General features: G+C 40.1%; 1 protein-coding gene across 3 annotated transcripts in view; it reads left to right on the top strand.

Moving 5' to 3' along the window:
* Nucleotides 1-18,445, top strand: part of TOX (thymocyte selection associated high mobility group box) — a 236,707-nt gene that overhangs the window by 195,103 nt on the left and 23,159 nt on the right. For all 3 annotated transcript variants that reach the window (XM_063130763.1, XM_063130762.1, XM_063130764.1), the window contains one exon: nt 14,475-14,555. In XM_063130763.1, the coding sequence (XP_062986833.1) occupies nt 14,475-14,555 (81 nt within the window). The remainder of the gene's footprint in view (nt 1-14,474; nt 14,556-18,445) is intronic.

Genomic DNA, 18,445 nt, shown 5'->3' with positions numbered 1-18,445 from the left:
ACGACTTCAGTAAAACATGCCATTATGCTAAAAATGGAGCTGCATACCCACTCAAAGTGTACTGCACAGAGTTCACCTCTATTTGTAACTCCACTGATGTCAGCTGAGCTAGAGCAAGAATGAGCTGGTCCCAATATATGTGAATTTGAACGTGTATGTTTACTTAAACCTTGTACATGGTCCTTGTAGCAGGAAGGCAGGTCTGTGTACCTAGGGAACCGCTGCATAATGATCAGATAAGACATGCCGGGGAATGGTTAGAGTGCTGTAACATATGCTTTCTTTCAGGCTGCATAATTTGTTCTCAGTAATATTAGCTGCAACAGTTCAGCTCAATAGCAACACCTCATTATTTTATCCCTCAGTATTTATTCCTATGTTTGACGCCTCATGAAATTACTGTTAATGTGTTTATATAAGGGCAGATCTGACACAAGTGGGAAGGATTTAATTTCCCACTCAGTCTTTCCTGCTGATATGTCCTCTTTCCCCTGGTAGAAGTGGCAAGTGTAAATAGTTAATTTGCTTCAATTATGAGCCTGTCCTGCTAAATTAGAAGCAGCAGGGATATGAAGAGCTAGAATTATACTTCTGAGGCAGCTGACAAATCCTCTGAGCCCACAAAATCAAATCATTTACTCCTCAGTGGTGCTCAAACACCCACTAGACAAATGTGGCAGCTTATTCTGTATCATCAGGTGAAACTCAAGATTGTATCTTGCCAATACTTAACCAAAGTATTTTTGTGGATACTGTCAACATTTGTTTTGCCGTTACCTTTTTCTTTATTAACGAACAGCTTTCAAGGGCTTTATACTTGGCCTCTAAACAGGTCTTCTGTTGTGGAAATATGTGCAACCTGTTCCCAAGACCTGTGAACCTCAAACCATGCTCATATCTTTGGTGGGTAATACAAAGCCAGGGGAAAGAATTAGGAGTGCTGCCTTTCATGCAATTATGGTAGGAATTTAACTTTCTGTTTCTTCTCACTTTACGAAGGTTTGGTAATGATATTGAATATATTGCTAAACAGAATTATTTGATATTCCTCTTTAATGCATACACTATATGGGGATCAGATGTGCCTCAAGAGTGTCATTTATCAGATAACAAAGTGGCTCATCTTTCCAAAAACAGTTCCAGAAGTCATTGTACACCTACAACAGTCACAATGGCTCCTAGGAGTCCTGCATGCCTCGAGCAAGCAGCCCAAGTCATGGTAAAAAAATTATTTATTTATTTATTTACTATTTAAAACATTTATATCCCGCCCTATATCAATAAGATCTCAGGGCGGCATACAGATAAAAGCATACAGTATAAAAACAGTAAATATACACAGCTAAAAACAAATTAAACCATAAACCAAGTTAAAACAATATATAATTTAAAAGCAATAAAACTATTAAAACAGTTAAAACAATGTGCCTAGTGAATTAAACCATTAAAAGCTTTGTTAAAAAGCCATGTTTTCACTTGGCGCCGTAATAAAATCAGTGTTGGCGCCAGTCGGGCCTCCAAGGGGAGGGCATTCCACAGTCGGGGTGCCACAACAGAGAAAGCCCTCTCCCTTGTCCCAACAGCGAATGTGTTGTGCTGGTGGGATGCGGAGAAGGGCTCCTCCAAAAGATCTCAAGTCTGTACTTTGAGATAATGTGGAGGGAGATCTAACAAGATCTCCTACACTTTTATACCCCCTTTTCTCCTATGTCCATAGTCTAGGGATGAGCAAAATCAAATGACACAGTATAAACTAACATATTTTTCAGCAGCACATGGAGAATTAGCTTGCCGGTCCCCCAGGAAAGCCAGCAGCAAATATTATTTGGGGCCGGTGGATAATATTTTTTTTAACATCTGCAGTGCTTCTTGGGAAGATGTAACACATAAAGATAGCTCACTGTTCTGTGACTATACTAAGAACCTGCGTTCACAACTGAACTGGGCTGACAAGCATGCAAGTCCTCAACTACTTACTTACTTAATATACGGCTTACCATATTTAAAAAATATCTCTAAGTAGTTTATAAAGAAAGATTAAAATACATCATAATACAAAAACGTTTCTATAAAACATTTATTTCATTTCATTTATTATTATTACATCTATTTTCATTTATTACATTTTTATACTGCCTCATAGCCAAAGCTCTCCGGGCAGTTTACAAAAATTAAAAACCATTAAAAAATACATAAAACAAAAAATAAAGCATTTACGTAAAACCAAAGACAACGTAATGTATATCTAAAACAATTTTTAAAAACAAGTACTCAGAATACTATCGTTAACAGACAAGCTGGTCAGCACAGTCAATCGGCAAAGACCTGAATAAAGAGATGTGTCTTTAATTGGCACCTTTAACACTCCACAGTTGGTGTCTCCTTTGTACCAGGAGGGAGGGCATTCTATAAGGGGGTGGGGTGGGGTGGGGTGGGGTGGGGGGTGAAACTGCTTTGGGTTTCAGTCAGAACTCTAAAGGAGTTATCCAAGGTGTGTCCACACCTTGAATAGCTCCTTAGAGCTCTGACTGGTTCTGAGTGAAACCTGTAGCGGATTTACCGCCCCACTGACATCGGAGGCACCAGCCACCGCTGCTTCTGTTTCAAGAAGCACATCTTTTTCTGCTAAAATTCTTTAATAAATCATTGCTTAAAACAACAACAACAGCAGCACAAGTCCATTCCAGTAATTCTAGTTTGCTTTAGACATTTTGATTCTTCATTGCTTTTTACTCTTTCGACTGCAACTGTGCTTAATGAACTGCAACCCAAGTAGGTGGATAAAATATGCCGATTGATTAGTATGTTAACCTAAATTATCAACAGTCCAGAGGCTGCTTTGCAGACCAGGCGTTGTTCCCACTGTGGATTTATATGGGATTCATAGACTAACACGATCTGAATTTTTACACAATTCTATCCCAGATTTGTTTTAAATACATTCCAAATGTTTCTATTGAAAACACAGTTACATTCCCCACTTAAATAACATATAAGAAGTCTTCATTATAGGTGACACATTTAAGTATTTTTTATGTCGTGGCTGTTTGTAACTTATCACTGTTCAAAATGTAGAGATTCACAGAGCATTTAATCAGAATTTCATGAAAAAGCAATTTCAAAGCTTGCTTTCTACCACTGCACTGATCCTTATTATCCTTCCAGCTATTGATCATAATGCTGTCTGCTCTGGGCAGTTATCCTGCATAACCACTGAGAGAACTGCAGCTATGGGGCAGTGCAGAAACGTAATGAATATTACATAAAACATAGGTCTCAGTGCATGATACCACAACTTTGCATGCCTGGATCTGGTCCATGTCTGGATGGAACGAGTCAATGCCTGGAAATGCTGGCTTGGATCCGAACTTCCATTCCATAATTTGCCATTGTGGGGGAGAATGGAGGAAGAGGGTGTGGCATGGGGCCCACTTTGCTGTTGTCATTGCACGCAAGGTGGTGGAAAAGAATAGAGGGAGTTGGGGCACCACAGAGCAAACCAAGGCATATGAGACAGAATGTTGAGCTGTCAGATTTTCAAAACAGCATTAGATTGGGGAAGTTTCAGTGGCAGCCAGGAACGTGTCCTAAGTATGCATTGCCAGAAATTTCAGACATCTCCTGTTGCATGCTTTAGCAATTTTTAGATTGAAGGACAACAGATCCCAACAGTAGCTAGGACCATATAAATGCTTGCAGATTGCAGTCTCTCTCTCTCTCTCCTGTGTGTATGTACCCTGCTAAAAGCTTGATTAATTTCATATTTATCCAAGAATTATTTCACAGTCCCTGAAATACGCTTCATATTGCAAGAGAATAGTGAAACAGCAGCAGAAGCAGGCTTTAAATCAGTTCTACAATCCACAAGATTAACTGTAGTCCATGGTGTATTTTGACAGCTACTGTAAAGCGCAGCAAAGATGGGCAATTATAGTAGTTTCCATTGCATGAATGAGTTAAAAACAAAAACGGGGGGGGGACCCTCACTTGTGCATAAAAGCAAATCTCCTTTCTTAAAATAGGTTGCATGTGAATATATCATAATGGGTACAACTATTTCAGAAGCAGTAATGTAATGTCTAATTATATTATTGTAATACTTCTAATGTTTGACGTTGAATGCTTGAACTTCTAATGCTTGAATTTGCTTTTAGTCTGGGACATTAATGGACTGGAAAAAATGGCATTCCTTCCCCAGAGCTCTAATATGTCTCAAGTGTAGTTTTGTGCTGTATTGTCTTGGAACATTTTGAGCCATAAAACTAGTCCTGGAGCTCTGTTACATGTACAGCATACCTAGATGGTAGCATTATTTCAGCATCCATTACCATGTAATCTGGATTGCTTTTCTGGGTTGTATCCAGTTAGCTCTTCCTGCCAACAGAACGGCTTCTGTCAGTGGCTTACTGCAGCCTCCTGTGTGCCCTCAAAATCTGCTTCAGATCATGTGACACCAGTCCTGTACCAGTTTCAAAGACCATGAGACACCAATGTTGTAGCAGTGTTTTCCTGGCACCAATTCAAAGTGCTGGTTGTTACCTATAAAGCCCTGAACAGTTCAAGACCAGATTACTTGAAGGACCACCTGCACTGATATGAACCTGCCTGGGCATTAAGATCTGTCTGAAGAGGCCCTGTTCATAGACCCACCTGTAAGATTAATTTGATTGAAGGGTATGAGAGATGGGGATGTCTCAGAGGTGGCCCCCAGTCTCTGGAACTAAAATATTTGTGGCCTCAGTGGTGAATATTTTTAAGAGAGCTTTAAAAACTCTGTTTGTTTTTCATTTTTCTCTTGAGTTTTAACTGCTGTCTATGGGAATTATGCTTTCGTTTCCATGTTGTTAGAGGATTCCATTAGAACTGGCCAGTATCTTTATTATTTTAATTGGTTGCTGCTCGGTAATTGTTTGGACTGATTTGCATTTTTAAACTGTGCTATATATTTTTAATGTTTTGTCATGTGAACTGCCTTGTGAGGACTTGGTCCTAAAAGGCGGCATACAAATGATTATACAAATAAATAAATATCTTCTCCATTAGTTCTCTCCTCATTTGTTGCCTGCACTTGTAATCTGGTATAGAGGAGAATTGGCCCCAGGTAGGGAAGTGGTCAGTTCCTTGTGGACCTCAGACTCAGGAGTTGTGGTCTCTGGAATTCTTTGTTCAGGTGTCTCTTGGCTAGCAGGCTCTGACTTAGATCCAGTGTCAGGACCTGGATCCAGTTATTCCGTGGCCTTCACTGATGATACTTCTGATATGGCTAATCCCACTTTATCTAGGTTGGGAGTTTAAGCTTTTTGCAAACCAGAATGTTGGGCATTAGTCAGTAGGATATTAGGGATGCCCTGTTAGTATAGAGTAATTTCACTTTAATATTACACAGCAATACAATAAGATGCAGATATTATTATTCCAGGTTAAATATATTGCCCGTTGAGTTCATCAGAAGGGAAGACAGCTCTAGTATTCCTTTCTCTGAGGAATCTACCAAATCTAAACTTCACTGGGGGGAGGTTGGTTTTTTTTTAAATTCCATTTTTGTATTTAGGCAGGCATTTTAGTAGCTGGAAATGGTTGTTATTATTATTATTATTATTATTATTATTATTATTATTATTATTATTATTATGGTTGTGGGTTTCTTGTTAATACTGCATTCATCTTTTGATGCCTTTGATATTTTAACAGTATGTGACAAGGCTTAGTACTATGACTAAGTAAACAAATGGATTTATCTGGATAAAACTGATCAAATGTCTCAGTTTCTTGCTTAGTCCGTAATATTTTTTTCTTAATTTTTTAGCTATTTTTCTTCTTTAAACTCAACAGATTTGTCTTCATGCTCATACCCCAAATAAAACTGGTTCGTAAACTGTTTTTTTAAAGACTTCTCTCGCCTTCCATCCACCCCTGGTTTTTTCTATTAATAGCATGTGAACTGACTAGGAGTAGAACTTCTACAGCATGTGAAACTTCAAGCTAACACATAAGAAGCAGTACAAGTGGCTTATGTATCCTTTTTCCTTGCTTCTGAGGCAGATATAAGAGGCAAGTACAGGAGAATGTGAGTAGAAGTTCCCCTGGGGGAAATTAGAGAGTCTCCCAATTTGACAATACCTTGAAGTATGAGGAAATAATTCTCAAGTCAACAGGGACATCATCCTATTGCTGCTTCCCAATACAGTGAGAAGCCATCCTCAGTTGCTCATGCTGTTGGTCTTTGCTTTACTAAGATATTCATTGTCCTAACTTAAACATGGGGCATCCTTCTCACATCTTCTGTCCATCAGTAAAACACTGTAACCTGTATGATATGTTCTAATTTGTTGGAAATATTTAAGTCTGGAGGGGGCAGATTCAACAAAGCTTTATTCAAGAATGCTACACCTTACCATACACCCCCTCCCAATGGAGAGGGATAGTGTGACAGATTGCAGAAGCACTATAAAACAGGCTGAGAAAAGAGAGAAAATGGTGAAACTGCACAGATTTTGGTAGGACGAGGAAGGTGACAGTATGAAGAGAACTGCAACAAATGTTTGAGTATCCATGGTCTAGTTCTTTATTTCCAGTCCTTTATTTTTCAAAATGATAATGCAACATGGTTGTAATTTTGCCTTCAAAAAGCAGAAATAGGTTTTCTCACATGGATAAATTACAGTGGAGCATATATCCCACCTGCAGCTATCTTGAATCAAAAGTTTTGAAACATCTACAATTTATGCCTGAGGGCTGTAATATTTGGCATCTGCAGAAAGAATCTAGGTTGAACAGAAAATCTTACATAAGTATTTTATGTCCCGCCAAATATGCAATTGCCACCCATCTCATTGCTCCAGCTGCCTTCAGTTGATGGGCATGCTGAGGCTGGGGCCAAAGCTGAGAGTCTGGCTTCTGCTGCCAATACATCTGCATTCTCACTCAGAGAAGTTCCAATCAATACTGCTTATACCTACCCTTAGATGGAGCTATATATGCAACCAGTCACACAGAACTTACACTTCAGGCCAGACCTAAGTCATCTCCAATTTGCCTCTCAAGTCTCATTAAACAATAGTTAAAATACAAAGCTTTATAGTCTTATGAATTCTTGTTAACCGCCCAGAGAGGTTTGGCTATTGGATGGTATTGAGAAGATGATGATGACGAAGATGACAACAACAACAATAACAACATGTTCAATGGTCAGGAAATTCCTGAAACAGTAAAAGACAGCATGACTTCTCAAAGCCCATCATGTCCATATAGAAAAACCACTGCAAGCAAGAAAGGAGAGATGATGATGATTTTAAAAAATGGCTGGGTGAGCCCTAACTGCTAGATGTCACAGCTGACGTAAATGGGTAGGCATGGTTTAGCCTGTCAGGAAGAACTTGTTCTCCAGAAGAGAGATGATGGGGATGGGAAGGAGGAGGGCAAATTGTTTCAAACCAAGGCAATTTCAACCACCAAGAAAAAAATGGCTGATTTTTAAATCAGTGATTGAAATCTTCTAATTGGTTGTTATGATACCCGTTAGACATACTAGTTTGTGACTGAGTAGATCCTGTCCAGAACATACACTGAAAACTTCTAATCACGAGGCCACATGCATTTTGCATGAGACACGTTACATTTGCTTAAAGACGGGAGAGCAGTTGTGAAATTACGGATTGATCTGATCATCTCCAGATACATGCAAGGACTCTAAGCAAAATCTAGCCCAAGGATGACAGAACTTTGTCAGTCTGAGTACCAAATTCGGTTTCGAAGAAACTCTGAAGGCTATTCAAGTAAAATACCAATGTATTTTAGCTTTAAATTCTCACTGCCAGAACTAAACCTTAGGAGAGGCATTTCAACCTTTTAGAATGGAAAAATAACAACACAAATGCTTGGGAACTGACAAGTGATCGGCAGTCAGCCAGGAAAAGGGTGGGACCAGGAAGAGGGCTGGATTTTTTCCACAGGTCTGAGTTTCAACAGCCGTTATCTAGCCAACTCAGCATTGAGGCCAAATAGTCCCCAATGTAGGGAGTAATCCTATGGACCCTAGACATTATTTGAGGGGTTATAGGATACTGGGGATTCCCCCTCCGAGTTCGGAATCAGTTCTGCGACTCCCTGTGCTAGCTGCCCTCTAAGGTTGGGAAATCAACTGTGGTGAGGGGGGAAGAGGGTTGTTTCGATGGGGGGGGGAGACCAGAGAGACCAGGATACAAGTTATCCTGAGTCTCTACCAGCCTCCTTCCCTTCCCCTCTGAAATGCTGTTGCTAGACGAGTAAAAAACCCATCTAGCAAAAAATGCAAAGCAGTAGGATGGGGAGGTGAAGATTGCCTGTGCTGCTCCTTCCACCCTGCACTGGATGATCTGAAGGCTCCAAGTTGGAGGGCTTCCAATCATCGCGGACACAAGTGATAGTATGGTGCATTAAGTGAACATTATTAAAAACCATGTATGATATATGTGACGGTGACTCCAGTTTAATGTATATTATGTTTCATTGATGCTTAACGGTATAGAGTGAAAACTAAACAAGTATTGTATCTGGGATCTTAATGAATGTTAATTTTGATTGTAGGATCAGATAGACTTGTGGGTTTTTTCTTCAACTCAAAACCTCTTGGAAGTATAATCAGATATGATAGCCCATTATTGTAAATGTTGAATCGAGTTATGGAGGCTATTGTGTAGACAACTGTGAGTTTTCACATAATTGTGAACCACCTTCTTGTTCCCAGTGAGCCTAGGGGGCACTGAAAGCCAAAACCTGATAGGGACCAATTTGAATGTCTGCAAACCCTCTTCCATTATATCATCTTAAGATTTAGCTGTTCCTAAAACATGTTGATTAAACACACAAGGAGAGAGAGTGTGCTAGCCCTACCCACTCCATCATTGCTCCACACAAAGTCATGTGGAAGGTGACTTTGTGCAGAGGAACACCTCCTCTACCTGTGGGAGCTCTCCACACAATCAGGGACACTGGAAAATCAGTGTTTTGTATCAGGTGATACAACTCCAACTCAGGTGAGATCCTCCATTGAGATGTAGGAGGTTCCCCTCTTCACGAAGTCACTCTCCATGTGTAAAGGGTGACAAGAACGATAATGGAGGGGGCAAGGCTAGTGCACTCTCGCTTCTCACATGTATAACCAACACATGTTGGGAATGCCTGAATAGGGCTTGTAGCTATGCAGACATCATAATTCAACATCAGGTCAGCTCCCCGCCCCCACAACATGGGTGACATTTTTTTTAACATCTTGCCTGTCAAAGAGTTCTGGAGATCTCAAAAGGATTTCTATCTCTTCTCTCTTTTGGTGTTTCTTGATTTGGTATGATAAAGGTACTCCCCAGTGGAGGCTGGTGGCTCTGATGTCAGTGGGACATTGAATCCACTTTGAGTTTCATCCAGAACTCTAAAGGAGTTAGATAGCCCCTAGGATAGCTCTTTTAGCGTTCTGACTGAAACCCCGAGTAGATTCACCACCTCACTGACATCAGAGCCACAAGCCTCCACTAGCATTACCTAAATAAGGACTTTGGAATTTTTCGCATAATGTTTGAATCCCACGGCTTGAACCTAGATTGAGCCTGTAAGATTGTTCCAGTTTAGTCTTAACATTTCCCTGTTATATGATCTGTTGCCATATTTAACCCACAAGACTAATGTTAGTTTCCTTGTACCACAATCTTAAAAGTAAGCTAGAAGATACTTAGAAATGCTTAGTACTGAATGCTATGTATGACTGAATAGCAAATAATAGCATGCTGTCTGAATATGATAGGATTCCATAATAGCGCTTGCATACAAAGCTCTATAGAACTACCATTAATTGGACTTATGAAATGAGAAATGTCAGGAATAAATCTGTGATCTTTTATTCTTATTGGGTTCTGGTTTTGTTTTGAAAATAAAATAAAATTATGCAGATGTATTCAAACAGAAAGTACAATTTGCATTCTTGCCTGTTCTTTCAGGTCAGGCAAATTTAATTTTAGTTGTTTGGGGGGGGGGGGACTGTCAGCTAACGGGTGTTTCATTTCCTTGAAACAAACAATACGTTTTAGCAATAACCACAAACAATCAACCCAGAAACGCAACTTGTTATAAATCCTTTCTGAAACAAAATGAGCTCAGCTTTGTAATCTGAAGAAATTGCAAAAGAATGCACACATGCCGTTGCACAGCTAGAACCAATCTATTATTTTTATTCCTCTCTCGATATTTACAGCTTTAGTATCCTAGGATGCCTGCTTCTCCATTATGATCTTATGTTTCCCTGGGATGCAAAATCTTTAATCCTTTTAAGCAACCTCTGGGTTTTAGCAGCAGAGATCAGAGGGACCTGCATGCTCTTGAAAACACAGCTTTGATGGAATAAAATAAAGAACGTTTGTAAGAATAATGTGGCACCACTTCACAAATAATTCTGCAGTTTGAAAATGTGCTTGGAAGTGTGCATGTGCATGCTTGGGATTGAAATAATGCGGCATAAGAAGATCAAAAGTGATCAATGTAAAGATAGAGGAATCATGCCTCACTCTAATACATAGAATCATAGAACAGTAGAGTTGGAAGGGGCCTACAAGGCCATCGAGTCCCCCCCCCCAAATGCAGGAATCCACCCTAAAGCATACCTGACAGATGGTTGTCCAGCTACCTCTTGAATGCCTCCAGTGTGGGAGAGCCCATAACCTCCCTAGGTAACTGGTTTGATTGTCATACTGCTCTAACAGTCAGGAAGTTTTTCCTGATGTCCAGCCGGAAACTGGCTTCCTGTAACGTGAGCCCATTATTCCGTGTCCTGCACATGGATAAGGAACACCTTAGTCTTTCTGGAGGCAGTGCCTACATTGACAGCAGACTGTTTTTCATGTGTTTCTATTGTTACAACTCACTTGTGGTAGATGCACACAAATGATCATGCTCTCCACAAAGTCCCAGATCACCCATCTCAGCCCTTGCCACACTTTCAAGAAGTGCTGCTGTGAAGTCCATGGACACATATTACATCATGGGTCTTGGGCAGTGGTGGTAGAGGTAGAAGGAAAATCAACTTCTCTTACCCAAATTTGTCATTTTAAAATCTGTACTCACTGTTCCTATTGAATTCTAAAGAACTAGCAGTAATTATGTAGTGAATGTTGAGATGCGTAGAGGGTCTGGCTAGATTTGGAATCCTGCAAAATATCAATAGCCAGGTTGTTATGCCTCCTCCAAGCTATGTAGAAAAAGCTGGACTGCTTTTACTTCTATGTACTATCAAATCTATTTCTAGTAAGAACTAGAAGTGGGGCTTCCTTTCTTCTTCCAAATCCTTCCTCAACACCCACATTTTCCACATGGTTCTTGGCTTATTCCTTTAATCTTCATTCCCAGCTGTAATCAAGTACATATAACTGTGTTCCATGTCCACATTCTTCTCTCCCTACCTTTGCCTCTAGTTCCTTCCCTCTGTTGTTTGCTTCATCATCTATTTTAAATAGTTCCTTGGGGACAAGAACCTCACTGTTTTTGCCTGTGTAACACTGTAAGGCTAGAACTACTAGAAGATAATAATAAAATAATAATATCATTTCCTCTATTTTTGACGTTAAAAGATAAATACTATTCCTTATGTAGTCAAAATAGCATCATTCACGTACAAGGGAGGTATCAGCAGGTTTGAGGAAAACCTAGCATTTGCAGAAGTACAAGAAAAATTTAGGGGGGGGGGACCCGAAAAGGGGCATGGGGCAAAAACAGCTTATTGATGACGGACTGACAGGCCCAACATCAGGGGTCAGCGTAATCAGGAAGATGTCAAGAGCCTATCCATGCCCTTGAGTCTGCTGCTACAGCTGCCACCATTTTCCTCACTCATCTGGAGTAAGCACCAGTTGCTGGGGAATATGGGTGGGAGGGTGCTTGCTCATCCCTGGTCAATGGCTGGTTGGCCACTGTGTGAACAGAGTGCTGGACTAGATGGACCCTTGGTCTGGTCCAGCATAGCACTTCTTATGTTCTTATCTGGTTGAACGGTCACCCCAACAGTCCCATTTGATTTTAAAAGATTTTAAAAAACCTTAAATTTTGAATAGCAACAATCTGAACCATTCAGATACTGCCTTGGGGGGATGGGGAGACACAGTCAGGGAGGGCACAGGGTGGTCTTTAGGTTGCTCCTGTGCCCTCATTGTCTGAGTCCAACCCCCCCCCCCAAAAAAACCCCTCTGATTAGTTCAGATAGCTATGTTAAACACAACATTTTATTTTTTAAGAACTTTAAAAATCCTGTGTGGGGCCTTTCATGACTGCTGCTGCCACCCCACCCTAGGTAAAAAAGCAAAACAAATGGGTGAGCAGGGGGCTTCAGAGGTCACAGCAGTGGATGTTGGCAGATGAGGGACTGTGTTCGTGGCAGGGTGGGTAAGAAAGTGGGGGATGGGTGTGCAAGGGACTTTGTTGATGGCGGGTGGGCAGGCGAGGGGCTGTGGAGGTGGTGCTGGTGGCTGTGGTGCGTAGGTGTGTGAGGGGGTTCTAATTGTGTAGCAGCGGGTGAGGAAGGGGCATCTTTAGTGGCAGGAGCAGCAAGGGCCAGCAGTTGGGGGGACATAGAAGCGGGAGAGGCTGCGGCAAGTACCAAGTGGCAGCAATATCCAAGAGCTCACTGGAATCTGCTGCCAGCCCTGACACTGAACATGCTCAGGGGTCACAGAATGCTGAGTGTTGCGGGGGATGAACACACTGTGGAATGGAATATCATGGAGAAGGACATGGCTGGCTGATTGAAACACTGAACAGGAGCATTCCACACTGCAACACTTTGTTGTAGATTTCATTTCTTAATAATACCCATAAATGAAAGTCAAACCGATGATAGCTGCAGTTTATTTTCAGCTAAACAGGCATAGATGACTTGGTGTAAATATCTTCCAAATATATATAGCTTAATTATTCACCTCTGTGCCTTAGGGTTATTTTGTCCTGTATAGATGTATAGTCCATTATATTCTATTTGCCTTCATTCCAAATTTCAAAATCATAACATTTACTCAGAAATTTGTTGTAGCAGAAACGATTGCAAGCTAGCAATTCAATTGCAGATATGACCTGCCCTGATATCTTAAGGACAATCGTCGCTGCTGTGGCTATCTTTATTTGACATGATGTAAAATAGCTATCATCAATCAACTGTTATGACCCTGCTATTATATGAATGCAATATCCATCAAATGTTCATGCTTATGTTAGTATAGACAAGCATTTTAGGTGATATCACTTGCTAATAAGCACCTCAGTTGATCATGCAAATTGTGCCTTAAGGCAGATTGCCCTATTCTGACTGGTTCTTTCTGACAGATGCCAAGACATGATGCACATTATCCCCTCTCTGTTTTTGCATGTCAACATTTGCTACCCAAACTCATTGGGTTGGATCCAGACTAAGTTAGTCAGACTTTAGGCTCCTTGATATCAATGGTACTTATGTTAGCCATGGCTGACTTGTCACATTGATTTCAGTGTAACTAACTTCATCAGACTCTAGCTCATTACCCTGAATGCTATATTTGGTAGGAAGGCAGGGTATAAGTTAAATAAAAAAAAATTGATTTAGGTCTGCCCAGTTGAGGTTTTCTTATTCGTTATTGTTTATTTTTACTACCTTTATTCCAGCTTTACACAACAGTCACTAAAACCAACAAAACTAAATCCCCATAAAATCAGCGATAAACAATGCAAAAACATTTAAACAGCAGTAAAAAGCAATTTAAAAACCAGATTGAAAAGATGTCTTTTCAAAAGAACAAGAGAAAATCATGACTCTGGATGGAGTGCATTCTAGTTTGGGGGTGATAAGAAGAAAGTCCTTTCATACAAGCCCAACAAATGTGCTTCTGTGAGCAATGGCATACTTAGAAGATCTTCTTCTTTAGATCTTAATAACTTGACAGATGCATAACTAGACAGGCAATCCCTTATATAGCCAACCTCTTTAGCACATTGAAGGTTAAAACCAACACCTTGAATTGAACCTAGAAAACATCTGGCAAACAGTGCAGATCTTTCGATAATGTGATCTTGATACCATGTATCACTTAGCAGCCATGCCCACCACTTGGAAAATTGCTGGAAATGTTTCGTTGTGGTAGTGTACCACAAAGATGTTATGCATGAGAGCCATATGGATTGACCCAACTGGAGTCTTGCCATACCAGTGTCAGCCACTGCCAGGAATTTGTGGCATGGAGACAGAGAGTGCTCCAAGTGATCAGAGCGTATCACAAATCAGTCCACATGACCCTTGCGTGCTGGGCCGCTCCACAGAGCCGCTGCCATGCAGAAAGGTTTTTCTAGGCGCATCTTCTATAGCCTACAGCAAAGCAACCACCAATCGTTCTAAAATCATACTTCTGATGTAATAATGCTTCTAACAGAATGAGATTTTACTTTAAAGCAAAACAAGCCCCATTGCTTACTTACTGTTTTTCCTTGTTTTTCAGGTATATAAAAAGAAAACTGAAGCTGCTAAGAAGGAATATCTGAAGCAGTTAGCTGCATACAGAGCAAGCCTTGTATCCAAGGTAACATGTGACAGATGTTGTGTGTGTGTGTTTTAGTATTTTATTATAAACTGCCCTGATAACATCTTTGAAGGACTGGATATAATAAACCTACATAAATAAATGTGTATTGGGAGGGACAGAATATAGCTGTTCCAGCCATTTTTGTACTGTTCAGTTCTGCAATGTGCATAATGGTTTTCGCTTCTCTAGGTTTTGAGGTTAATTCTGTTAATTGCTGTGCAATACAAACAGCTGGCTGATGAATCAAGACAGTCAGCTCCATCCCTTTCTACTCATCAAATTCCCACAGGTTGGAAACATGAGCAGTACTGAATGAAATATAAAATCATCAGTAATTGTGATCAGTAACTGGCTGTTGTGATTCTTAGTGTTTCCACTTTTAATTAACAACCCAGGAATGCTCCTGTTCCTGGGTCATTTTGTGATGTGCAAATCCAGAACCCAGTTTATGGCTTAACCCAGAGATAAGCCAACAATTGCCCATGTTCATTATAAGTGGAAATGATGAGCACAATTCTTGGATTAAACTAAGAATTTTCTGTGACCTGGGAACCAGATTACTGTGTGATGTATTGACGTACGTTTTTGTAGGTGACAAATTGGGTAGTTGAACTGGCTGCAATCTTTATTTTAAAGCAACTGTTCCACCACTGAAATTTGGCAGCACCAGTTCTTCTTTTTAAAAGGATTTCCACTCCCTGCCACTGCATCACCAAATGTTGGCATTGTGGGGAAGGGGAGGGAATGGGGATAGTGGTGTGGCCCTCATGGGGATCCAGGCCAGGTGGGTGGTGGTTCTGGAAGTTGCCCACCATTGTTCTATAGCAAAACAGTTAGTGTTATTAAGATGAGACCAGATTCTTTGGACATAGCCAACCAGAACTCTGAATATTGACTTACTAAGTATTTATTGGTCTTAAGTGCTGAAATCTAATCTGCATGAAAGATCTCATTAACAATGGGATGCTCTTTGTTTGGCTAAGCAAAGCTAGGTTTATAGGCTTGCATTCAATGATGCCTTGTGGAAGCAGAACAACATTTTCACATGTTCAAAGAGCCCCCCCCCAATACCCACCGATTCCCCCATTGCGCTGTGACCCCCAGTACTACATCCCATGCTCTTTATCTATACAAGGCTGTCTGCATTATTGGTATAATGTGTTTTGTGATGGGGCACTGGTGTTGCTATTGCTGCAACCCATTGTGAGCATCAGTGTTCTGGTGCAGTTAGTCTTACATATCAAAGTCATAAATATTCCGACTGTGAGAGCTTGGAAAGAGAAATATCTCCATGCCAAAAAGGTCTAAAATTTGCTATTTCAGTACTGTAGAGTTTGTTGTTGTTGTTAGGATTACCGGTAGTCAAAAGGTGACCATTGTTCATTTAGAATTGATTACCTATTATAAGATTTGCCAGAGTGGTTTTCAAAGCCTTTTCCCCACTCCTGCCTTAGAATTATTGAAATTAATGGTACTACAGCCAAGCTGTTTGATGTATGTAGAAATAAATACATAAAGTAAAAATCACATTACGAAGCATTTTATATAATGCTACTCAGATTGTGATATTATTTATAATACTGACTAAGCTTTTGCATTGCCCTTAGTTGCAACTTTTATTACTTCTGCAAGTAGTTTGTATAGCAAATTGTACAGCATTATTTAAAATGCTGTGAATTGCAGTTTTGTTTTTGAAAAAACAAGCACTTTTTCTTGCTTGCCATGGCATTTTTTGTTCAGGCTGACAGTAGGATTTGTTACTTTACCTGTTGAGTAGATATTTATAAGTATTTTATGTAGGCAACTCCAGCAGCTTGGGGTGCACAAACCTATCTCAAGCTACTTATAAGATATGATATCCTATTCAACGTACAATAAAATATAGTGTTAGATATGTACTGTGTAATTCATGTACAATTTAGGCATTATCTTTCAACCTCTGAAGTGCAGCTAGATTTGTTAGAGGGCTGCTTTGGAACGGAATGCACTATAGGGTGATAAGTCAAAGCCCCAACATGCTCCCTGAGAGTAACCTGCCATCAAGTCCCTTTGTTAGGCTGCCTGCCTGCCTGCCTATCTAAATGTGCATGATATCACAGAACTAGGCACGTATATTTTATACAATTTACAAAGATTAGGCAGCTGGTGCCCTCCAATTGTTTTGGACTGCAGCTCCCATAATACGTGACCACTGGCTATTCTTGCTGGAGTTACTGGGAGTTGTTGCCCAAAACAAGGTTTTGGAGGGTGTTGCTTATCCCATTAAACTGTTTTCAAAAGGCAGAGAATCAATCAAACAAACAATTCCTCCCTCCCCCCACAAAAAATGTATTAACAAGTCTGTGCCATTCTTTGAATCAATTCAAATTTGTTATTAAAGTTGCTAAAACCTAGTTTGATTATCACCTATTTCTTCATTCCCTCTCTAATCCTTTACTTCCTTTGCCTTATTACCACTTCCTCAATCCTTCTCAGCCCCAGTTCTCTGTACCTCGTCATCCCCCACTTCCTGCTTTTCCCCCTGCTCTGCACTGCTGCTCATAGTCTCATGGAAAACTATAGTCCGCGCTTCTTGGGAAGAAATTACAACCCAAAGACCCACACTCTTGCACACTTCTCCTTTTTCTTGCAGGGAAAAAGTAATGTCTGATTCAAGCTATCCCATAGTTCTTTGAAATACAATTTTGTTTTTTGGGTTGTTTTTTGTTATTTTTTGTTATACAGCTTGGATCAGATAGTGTTTCTCCTTAGGCTTGATACATGAGACTCTTAGGCTGCAATCCTATACTCATTTACTCGAGAGTAGTCCCATTGAACTCAGTGGCTCTTACTTCAGAGTAGATAGGTATAGGATTCCACTATTAGTGGGTTGAGATTTCTCTTCAGTATATAACATCTGCAGAGACTGTGACTTTGTGGAACAATGCCATTAGGCAGTCCCCAATCTCTTACCGTTGTGAGTAATTGTACTGTTTGCCATCATAGTGAGGAAAAAAGTGAGACTCCATTAGTATGTTCCTTTCTTTTGTCCCACTATAATAAAAAAGAGCAACATTTTATATCTCTTGCCTTGTCGCCTTTTCAAGTATGCCTTTTTTCTGTGTGTGTGCGCTACTATATCACTCTTTGTGCGGGTGGAACACATATTCTTACCTATGCACAGAGAATTGAATTCCCTTTATCATTTCCATTTAATTTTGCTCAGTTTACTGGAGAAAATACGTTTTTGTTGCCGTCATTACTACAGCTTGACTTGGGCAGATGAAGTTATCATCTTTCTCATTGTATATCATTGCGCATAATGAACCAATTTCTGTAATGTGCATATTGGCTGATTGGTGGTGATGGTGCATACATCAAAAGGAATACAAATGGTTCTTCACAAGCTCCAGTGACCCCGGAGTGCCTGGAGTAACGTTAAACTTATTTTGACTTGTAAACGGAGCAAATGTGACATGGGGGTTATAGGATAAGGGCATATATGCATCTTCCAACTCTTGTTTTGACATAGTACTGCTTTCTTTCAAAGGAACATTTTATCATTTTTTTCCCTGGCATGCTTCACCTTTCGCTAGTTATTCATTCAACTTCTCCCTAAGAGATGAATTATTATTCAGGTACATATCCACTGGCAAGCCCTTGGGAGTTAATCTCTTACTCTTTGCTGCATTTATGTGAGCACATCTAGTTTATAAGTCAGCTATGAAATGACTGTGGGGGAAACTGAGCAAAATTGATGCAAATATTTTTTAAATGTTATATGGAAGTTATTACTGAAAACAGTTATATATATTCTTCCCAGTTAACTTAATTTGTGTTCTAGTCTTACATGTCTATTGAGATAATGCCCTAGAATTGGTGAGTTGTTAGACCTGCTCCAAGTGGAG

The sequence above is a fragment of the Elgaria multicarinata genome, chromosome 7, assembly GCF_023053635.1.
Source record: "Elgaria multicarinata webbii isolate HBS135686 ecotype San Diego chromosome 7, rElgMul1.1.pri, whole genome shotgun sequence".
NCBI lineage: Eukaryota > Metazoa > Chordata > Lepidosauria > Squamata > Anguidae > Elgaria > Elgaria multicarinata.
Note: the sequence above shows the minus strand (reverse complement) of the source record. Positions and strands in the feature narration are given on the sequence as shown.